Source organism: Aythya ferina (assembly GCF_964211825.1).
Source record: "Aythya ferina genome assembly, chromosome: 14".
NCBI classification, from domain to species: Eukaryota; Metazoa; Chordata; class Aves; order Anseriformes; family Anatidae; genus Aythya; species Aythya ferina.
The window spans coordinates 10,983,373-10,992,938 of record NC_140312.1 but is presented as its reverse complement, the minus strand read 5'-3'; the positions used below and the strand labels follow the sequence as shown (position 1 = coordinate 10,992,938).

The 9,566-nt window shown below is 56.0% G+C and overlaps 1 protein-coding gene across 1 annotated transcript; it reads right to left on the bottom strand.

Moving 5' to 3' along the window:
* Positions 1–898: 898 nt before the first annotated feature.
* On the bottom strand, positions 899–8,172 carry HBEGF (heparin binding EGF like growth factor). The gene is made up of 6 exons (XM_084535304.1): positions 8,025–8,172; positions 7,755–7,925; positions 5,089–5,266; positions 2,772–2,927; positions 2,563–2,655; positions 899–1,470 (listed from the first exon to the last, which is right to left on the bottom strand). Exons 1-5 carry the CDS (start codon positions 8,065–8,067, stop codon positions 2,583–2,585), a joined length of 621 nt encoding a protein of 206 aa, XP_084391430.1. The 5' UTR covers positions 8,068–8,172; the 3' UTR covers positions 899–1,470; positions 2,563–2,582.
* Between the last annotated feature and the right edge of the window lie 1,394 nt (positions 8,173–9,566).

Here is a 9,566-nt window from a genome sequence, read left to right as displayed (position 1 = left end):
AAACTCACTGGCTGTGCAAGGGGCTTGCATTACTAAACTCACTTCCTAAAGCAATCCCTCCCCCAGTCAGCAGATGAGCATAGAAATTATTTCATGCTTTACCAGAGCTACTTGGGGCTAAGCTTGTCAAAAACAAACACACACTCTCTACAGACTGTTCACTGCCCCTGCTTCAGCATACACTGTAGGAGCACGAGCAGAAAGCGCTCGCTTGGCATTCCCTTTTGAAAAATTCAACTCTGACATTTGCAAAAGCGAAATGGACTTGAGGAAAGCAGATTTCATGCAGTGGGATAGACATTTTTCTCTGCTTAATTCATCAGGAATGGGTCCTGCATCACAATCTGAAACCCCAAGTGACCTCAAGCCCCAGAAACCTGCATCCACAACCCTCAGCCAGCCCAGCAACCTCTAGGAGCTCCTCCAGGGCAGGTATGAGAATCCATCTCATAATTTTCAGCCAAATGCTTACTGATTCCTGGATTTTAAGCCCTGTTCGTGTTGATCTGTGATCAGTGGTGGAACTCAAGGAGGCTTTGCTTCATCAGCAGATACCTAAATACCACATCCAATACGTGACTCTGAATAAACACGTGGGGCCAGCCTGGCTACAGGCTCTTGCCCCTGAGAAGCCAAGGCAGCTGCCCCATGGCAGGGTGAAGCACAGATACTGGCACCAGCCCCTTCCACCACACTGCTCAGCTCCAGCAGATGCTCTGCTGCACCCTAAGGGCAGCAGGAGCAGGTCCATTGCCCACCACAGCACACTCAGGATCCATGCCACTGTTTCACAGACGCACCTTGGTGTTTTGAGATATCCCACTAGTAAGGGCTTGTTACGTACACCCTACAGGTCTGACTCCTTTCCACCCCCATCATTAAATTAACGAGCCAAGTGTTTGTTACAAAGTTATTTATTAGAATATTACATTGCACTTAAAAAATAAGGGCGGTCTGACCCTGTCGCGTCTTGACCTACCAAAGGACACAGGGGCAGACCTCCAATAAATATAAATACTATGTACAATTTATCTAAAATAAATATATAATTTAAAAGGAAAAAATATCGTGTTAAATAGCTGTTACCCTCCCACCCCTCCTGTGCCTAAGAAAGCCCCGAGCCAAGTTTCTCCGCCTTTCACAGTTTGTTCCTCCGCGTGCACCGCAGCGGGCATCCCCCAAGCTCTGGGCAGCCCCTCTGCTGATCGCTGGCCGGTTCCTCCTGCCCTTCTGCGGGGCCATCTCTGCAGCATGGCAAGGGATCTTGCCTCGTGGAGAGTCTCTCTCCCCAGTCTTCTCCATCCCAGAGGCTGCTGAAGCTCCCTGCAGCAGCACTGCTGCCCAACAGAATCCAAAGCGAGCACGGTCGTGCTGCTCCAGCAAGCTCCTGATGCACTGCAGGGTCCCAGGGGCAGCACTGGCTCCGTGGCTCACATCTTCCAGGAGGTAGAACTGCGTTAGTGCCGAGCCCTGAAACACAGCATCACGGGATCAGTCGCTGGCTGCACACCAGTATCCAAAGACGCTGCTGATGTGCTGCCCACAGCCACCCTCGCCCACGGAGCTGAGCCCTGTATACCAGGGCCAAGGTGCTCACGGCATCCAACTGCTGAGAAAGCTCTTGTGGCCACTCTGCAGGACGGGACCCAGGAGAATTGAGGCCAGGATGCCAGGGGAAAGCCGTGGCAAAGTACAGGTAACCTCCCGTGTCTGTCATGGCATTGTTCCCCTGCACATGGCTTCCCCAGGGCAGAGGACAGCAGTGATAAATCTTGCTCTGATCCTCCTTCCCTAACCTTCAACTCCTGTCAAAAAGTAGAAATCCCACCCCCAACACTACCCAAAATCTAATAAATAACATTTCAGAAACCCTTTGAAGGCATTACTTGATACACCACCACCCCCAAAGAGCAAAATACTTCCATTATTCGAAGGAGAAGTAGCCGTAATGTGTACGGGAACACCTAACATCAGGGTTTGGACCAAGGCAGAGGAAGTCTGCAGGCTTTCCAGCACCCAGCTACCACTGACATGTGGCCACCTCCGGGCCAGAGCACACCCAGAGTAACATCATGGGGCACTCCCATGCCCAGCTGCAAAGCATTACATTGCTGCAAGTAATAAGCAAAGGACAAGTGGGAGTGAAAAGGAAGGTCTTTTTTTTAGATGTGTATATAAATAGAGGCAATATCTAAGGAGGGGAAATGACTCAGTGGGTCAGACAGAGGGAGCAGAGCGAGTTACAGAGTGGGGGATGAAGAGGGAAAGCAGCTTCCCTGCTGCCAAATATCCCCCAACCATGCAGCAACAGGCCAAAGGAGAGACATAAGGTTGTAAAGGAGGAGGTAGCAGGCGGGTGTCAGAGGACAGAGATTTGAACTGAAAGGGAAGGAAAGATAGCCGGGGCCACACGCGGCAGCCCTTGCTTTTGGGCCAAATCCAGCAAGCTGCTTCTCCAGGCTCAAAGCAAATTCAGCTCATGCCTGGCTCTGGCACAGGATCAGCACAACCAAGCAGAGCCCCAAGCCCCCACCAATGCCCCAGCCCACAGCAAGGGCTCACCTTGCCAGCACCTGGCATCCTCAGTGATTCACAGTGATGCCCAGCTTTATTTTCTCTTCATTTTCTACGTCGTAGACACCCCTCTTGTGACACCTGTGAGGCCAAGCAAAGAGAGGCTCAGAGCATGGAGCAAGCAGCCCCTGCCACCGTTCCCCACAAACGGGCTTCCCGGGGACAGGGCTCCAATAACACAGCCCCCACCCGCTCACCTGAGCATCAGCAGGGCTGCAATGATGACAAGACACAGCGAAGACAGGACCACAGCGACGACAGCCAGTGCTGTGGTGTGGTCATACGTGCTAGGAGGGTGCTCTACAGGCAGTGAAAGGCCATGGCATCGCTCTCCGTGATATCCTGGCTGGCATCTGGGTGAGAAAGAGAGTTTTTAAGGATGGTGGTGGCCAAGCAGCAGCGCTGTTGGGTCCCTCAATCCCCAGTGCAAAGGAACTGCCTCTGCTTTGCTTTGGCCAGAATCCTACAGCCTTCTCCTGGTCCTCATCCTGAGGCAGGAGGCCTGGTTCTCAGGGCATGTAGAAGTTGGGTGCCAGGCAGGCTGCCTCCGAAGGGAGGGGAAGCCTCAGGCAAGGAACAGGAAACCAGCTGGGGCCATGGACTCAGTGCTTCCCTTGGAGCAGGATTTCCCTGTGCTCTTAGCCAGGGCAAGAAGCGCAGGCTCCCTGCAGATCTGTGAAGTTGTTCACATATCAGAAATATCTTTCCCCATCAGAGCTGTGAGGCAGCCACCCAAGCCTTCCCCATGAGGCAAAGCACACTGACGTGACCAGCTGAATGCATCCACTGCCACCAACCCTCAGCAGAGCTGGGCAGCACCACACATGCTCCTTCCCAGCACAGGGACTCCATCCAGCCCTTCTGCCTGGCTCACGATGCTGGGGCAAGTTCCAGGACAGCCACAAATTTCTATCCACTCTCCATCCATGCAGCAGGGCTGGGTGCTGCGCTCTGGCACCATCCACCCTCACTCCCAGCAGAAGCAGAGGTCAATAAGACCCCACAACATGGCACAGCTGGAGCCAAAAGCAGCCAGGAGAGCAACCACAATCAAGTGACACCAGTCAACACAAAGCCTTGGGGCAGTTTGTCCCCTGAGCTGCTGCTGTTCTGAGAAGACAGCCCAGAGACAGGCCACCAGAACGGGAAGCCCCCACCTCAGCCCCAGCACCAAGGCTGGAGCACCCTGCCTGCATCCCCAGCCTTCCTGCAGCCGGTCAGGAAGGGGGCACGAGGCTGGGGCCGTGTCACACCCTGCTTTGGGCAGCCCCACGACACCTGGTCTGAGGGCCCAGCAACATTTTCATGTCAGGCTCCAGGCAGAGGAAACTAAGTAGTTCAAAGACCTGCGCAGACACTGATCCCCATGGATTGCAGGGGGTGAGAGCTTCTGGGCACTGTAAGCCAGGGAGCTATTATCTGCTCTGGGCACAGGGCTGAGTAGCTCAGGGGATTGATTGCAAAGACCAAAGCCTCTTATATCCACCAGCTCAACCCTTGTCCACGTCAGCAGAGATCAAGTGTGTACCCATGGCTATTTCCTGAGGTGGCAGAGCCAGATCCAGGTGCCCAGGCAGCAAGTAAACTATTTCTCCTCCACCTGCCTCGTCTGATCCCTGCTCGCTACCTGCGCCCCACGGAATCTGTCACACACAGACCCGCGTGGTGACACAGCCCTGGCCTCAGGACCAGAGAGCCACAGGGATGTAGTTTTAGCATTCTGCCCCCCAAGGAACTGCCTCTAATCCCACCTGCCTCACAGGTGCCTCAGTAGATGCTCTCCCCGTCCCATCTGGGGACGTGGCAGGGCGAAGGAGGGAGCCCGTTCTCCTCCCCAGCTCCTGCACTTTGATGGCACAGAGCCACGTAACCCACGCTGAACAAGGGATCACGCACACCATGCTCACATTCTGGAGCCTGGCATCTCTGTACCTGCAACACCCCTGCTGGGGACGCAGCCATGGGAGCTCCTTAGGGCTTGCAACAATGAGATGGGTCGAGGAACATATTGAGAAGGGACAGAGTCCCTCACACCAGACCTATAGAACACCTTGGATGTAGGACCCAGCCCTTCTCAGAGGCCCAGGTGCTCAATTATTTCTCTGGGCCCAACCAAACCTCAAAGAAAGTCAGCCCCTGGACAGCTGCCAGGCCTCTCAGCCCCACAGGTTGGCCTCCTCCAAACTCCACCGCTGCAGGCCTCTGTGCCAACCTCAGCCAGAGCTCACTGAGTCATGCCCCACAGGCAGGGGTGCTGCGGAGCCTCCTGGGTCTAAAGCTAAGATTTTGGCAAGAGACAGAGCTGTTTAAAATTCAGGCCAGAGTGGAGGCTAAACTTTCCCACTGCTCCTCAAGTGGGACGCTGCGCAGAGAAGATGCAAAGTCAGAGCCATCCCCCCATGGACAGGGAACATGCACTAAAAATATCCCCTACGCTCTTCCTCTGCGCTGCCTAGAGAATTCAAGGAACAATGACTAAGGCTTTCCCGGTACAGGCACACACCAGAAACTCACATGCAGGATGGAGCACCCAGCTCTCGGATGTATTTGCATTCACCATGAATGCAGAAATCCTTGTACTTTCGCAGACACGGGTCTCTCTTCTTCCCCAAGCCTTTTCCTTTTCTTCTTTTATTCCCGTTCCCCTTTTTCTTGGGAGTAACCAGGCCTTGAGGCTTTGACAAGAAGGCAACTGGAAAACAATTTCAAAAGGAGAAAAAAAAGTTTATCACCTCAATTTGTCATTTGACGAAGAGACAGAGCAGCAAACCCTCTGTTACTGTGGCCAACTCAGCCCTGGCATTTGTGCAGCCTTTTGTTCAATCTGCCCCCAGGCAAAGGTTTTTCCATTTTTTCAGATTTTCACAAATATCATGGCCTTTCCAATTCATATGAACAATTCTAAAGGAAATAAAGGAACAATTAAACAAGAAACCAGGGGGAAAAACAAGAGCTTTATGCATCTCAAATGTTGCTATTATATGCACCAGTTTCCACTGAACACAGAAGACTGCTAATTGCGCTGCTATCTGGCTTTTATTTCCTTGATGAGTGCGGTCTTTTGTAAAGAGTCCATTCATGGCCCCGAGGGACTCGCCTTCCTGTGGTTACAACGATGCTTGCATACAGGACAAGAGCAGGATTAGAAGAGCAAACCCAGGTCAATTTTTGGTTTTGCAAAACCAAGTCGATGGCTAAGGAAGAGTTCCCATGAATTACAAAGGTATTTCTTAATTGCAGCGCAAAAATTGGTGGGTTTTGGTGCAAGGCCAGCTCCCTGCCAGGCTGGTGGGAACCGGAGCGAGAAGTCCCATGCGTGCTCCCCACAGACACAGAGTGAAACCATCAACATTATTGGAATAGTTTGGAGATGGGCAGATGTCAAAAATAAGCCCCCACTCTGCTCCCACCCCGAAAAGATCTGGCGAGGTGCCAGGAGGTCAGGGAACACTCCCTGCTCAGAGGGAGACTTCTCAGCTCTGCCTGGCCACGGCAGCCTCCCCGAGACTGGGGAAATAGGAACTAAATCGTGTTTAAACCAGGGAGGGTAAGGGGAAAAAGGGCAGCCACATCTAACCTGGCAAGTTTCAGCCTGCCCCATTCCTTCTCAGCAGCTTCCTTACATAACCGAGTCCTCAGCAATCTCTTCCTCCCTGTGCAAGACCATTTGCCTGTCTAAGGAGACATTTCAAGATCTCAACATCCTTCAAGGTAGGACTGGAGAACACTGACCCACCAGAAAACTCTGTGACTTGGTACAGGCGAGGCACAGAGCTCCAAGCAAGCTGCCTCAGGCTGGGAACAGGGGCTGCCCCCTCCCCAGCAGGCTACCACTGAGGGTGCCCCGCAGACCGGCACTGCCACAGGGCTGGCACAGCGCTGCTGACCCCCCCGTGCTATTTCACTGGTGGCCTCCACCGTTACCACCCCCTTGGGGCTCTGCCCCTTGTCCCCCAAATAGTGCAGCTCCAGAGGCTTCAGATCATCTTGTGTGTTGGCAAACAGGTCCAGCCCAGAGGGGCAGGGGGATGCCAACAACACCCTTGGTATTTGGATACCTCATGCCATGGGTCCTCATGGGCTGCACCACCAAGGAGAAGGTGCCTTCAACACACAAAGCGTGTTTTTCTGATTATAGCTCAGCTCAAGGCATTGAGAAAGTGCTCCAAGAGGCCACATGCTGCTGACCATGCAGTGCTGCCTCAACAGCTGCTCTTTCCCACCCCGTCAACCTGTCCTCCCCGCACACCAGGCACAGCCCAAGCCTGCCAGATCGCTTGCACCTCAGGGGGACGCATTGAGGAGCATCTCCCCATCGAGCCTCCCATCAGGAGGGGCAGCAGCGTTTCCCAGGGGCTGAGTCCCCTTTGTTTAGGGCTTAACCCAGTTTTGCAAGCCAGGGTTTGAGTCACAGTTGGACGAACGCAGACAGCAAAGAAAAGCAAAGAAAGGAGGGCTGGAGAGCCGGGGTGACCTACATGGAGCTGAGCACATTCACCCTGGTGCCAGGTTAGCAGTCTGAGCACACCACATGCCCAAAGCTGGGCAGGTGTGGGTCGCTTTTCTCAGCCTGCAGCGGGTCCCCTATCCCATCCCGCCCTCACAACCCCTGGAGAGCCCTCCAGACGCCCTCTGGTCCTGACCCGGGGGGGGGAGAGGAGCCAAGCATGAATGCACAGAGAGCCTAACAGAGAAACAGTGTCCCCAACGCCCCCGTGGCAGGGACTGCCGGCTGACTAACCCTGCCTAGGTATGAGGAGCAGCCGTGTGTGGGCGGCGGGTGACTCACAGCGATCCCCTCGCTGCCATCCACTGCTGCCGTGCCCGGGGGAGCCACTCGGGCCCACGAGGTGACCGCAGGGTCGGGCTCCCACCCGGGGCCAGCAGGGACCCCCATGCCCAACACCAGCACCCCAACCTGGAGCAGGGAGGTGCCCGCTCTGCCGGGACCCCCACCCGGGGCTACTCTGGCATCGCCACCACCGGGCAGCCCCGATGGCCACGGCTACCACCAAAGCACACCCAGCTCCTGGGGACCCCCGACACCTCCCCCAAATCCGGGTTCACTCCGCAGCCTCACTTTTCAGTCCGGACCCACCACGGCTCACCCTCCAACCCCTCCGCCCCGCCAAGGGGCCGCTCCCCGATGCCGGTGAGGCCCCCCGGGATCACTCACGTACCTCTGGGCACCTCGCTCAGCTCGTCCCCCGAGGCCGCTCCGCCGCCCTCCTTCTCCGCGCTGCCCCCCAGCAGCGGGGCCGGGGCCGGGGCCAGCTCCCCACCGCCGCCCTTGTTCAGCACCTCGTTGTGCAGCTCCTCACGGCCGAGCCCCCCCGCCGCCGCCGAACACACTGCGGGGAACGGGACACGGTCAGATCGGGACCCGAACGGGACACATTCCCCCTCACCAGGCACCCCCACACCCGGGACCCCCGCTTCCAGCCCCGTACCTGCTGCCAGCAGCGCCTGGATCAGCACCGCCCGCCCGTCCATGACCCTTCTCCCGTTCCCGGCTCCGCTCCGCCGGCACCACTCGGCCCCCCCCGGCCCCGCCGCCGGTAGAAAGCAGCAGCGGGCGGCGGGGCGGGGCGAGGCGGGGCCGTGCGGGCCGCCCCTTCCTCGGAAAGGGCTTCCCCCGAGCCCCGAGGGGCCGCCTCCGTCGGGGCTGCAGCCAGCCCCGGTCCCCCCCCTCCGCAGCTGGAGGTTTAGGATCGGGGGGTGTCCTCCGAGGTTGGTCTGAGCCTGGGGTGTCCGGAGCGGGGCGCGCTGCCGGCTCGGCGGTGGGACTGGGGTGCTTTGAGGGGTGTCGAGGGAGTTGTGGAGTCTGGTGATTCATGGAATTGTAGAATAGAGTCATAGGATCATTAAGGTTGCGAAAGACCTCCAAGATCATCTGGTCCAACCGTCCCCCTACCACCACTATCACCCACTAAGCCATGTCCCCAAGCACCACGTCCAACCTTGCCTTGAACACCCCCAGGGACGGCGACTCCACCACCTCCCTGGGCAACCCGTCCCCATGACTAACCACTCCTGAGATGAAATGTCTCCTCATTTCCAATCTAAACCTCCCCTGGTGCAACTTGAGGCCATTCCGTCTACCCCTATCACTGGTTACCTGTGAGAAGAGGCTGACCCCAGCCCCCCACACCTTTCATTCAGGTGGTTGTAGAGAGCAATGAGGTCTGCCCTGAGCCTCCTCCAGACTAAACAACCCCGGTTCCCTCAGCCACTCCTCATAAGACTTCTGTTCCAGGCCCTTCCCCAGCTTCGTAGCCCTTCTCTGGACATGTTCCAGGGCCTCGATGTCCTTCTTGTAGTGAGGGGCCCAAAGCTGAACACAGCACTTGCGGTGCGGCCTCACCAGAGCAGAGCACAAGGGGACGATCACCTCCCTGGTGCTGGCTGCACTACTCCTGACACAACCAGGATGCCGTTGGCCTTCTTGGCTACCTGGGCACACTGCTGGCTCGTGTTCAGGCCAGCATCAACCAGCACCCCCAGATCCTTTTCCTCTGCACAGCTTTCCAGCCACTCTGTCCCAAGCCTGTAGTGCTTGTTGTTGTGACCAAGTTCAGGACCCAGCACTTGGCCATATTGAACCTCATCCCACTGACCTCTGCCCATTGACCCAACCTGTCCAGGTCCCTCTGCAGAGCCTTCCTACCCTACAGCAGATCGACACTTCCCCCCAACTTGGTGTCATCTGCAAACTTACTGAGGGTGCACTCAATTATTCCTTTATGACCATCCTAAAACTGTAGAAGGGAAGAAACAGATGAGAAAAATCAGACTGGAAACTTTCTGTTCACTTGTCTTGCACAGATGAAGAAGAAAGGGGATCACTGAGGATCCAGCATACACCATGGCATGTGGAACTTGGAACTTGCTGCTGCAGGATGTTCTCCGGATCATAATGTTAGTGTCAAAAGTGGACAGGTTTCAAGAGGAGCCAGGCTCTCTGTTAAGTACAGCCTGCAAGAAGAGTGTCA

What these genes read in the sequence shown, in the direction of transcription:
- HBEGF (XM_084535304.1), bottom strand. Translation starts at nt 8,067, where the DNA reads ATGGACGGGCGGGCGGTGCTGATCCAGGCGCTGCTGGCAGCAG. An exon ending in GCTGAGCGAGGTGCCCAGAG is followed by an intron (nt 5,267 to 7,754) that starts GTACGTGAGTGA and finishes ATTGTTTTCCAG; the next exon opens with TTGCCTTCTTGTCAAAGCCT. An exon ending in CTGGGTGCTCCATCCTGCAT is followed by an intron (nt 2,928 to 5,088) that starts GTGAGTTTCTGG and finishes TTTCTCACCCAG; the next exon opens with ATGCCAGCCAGGATATCACG.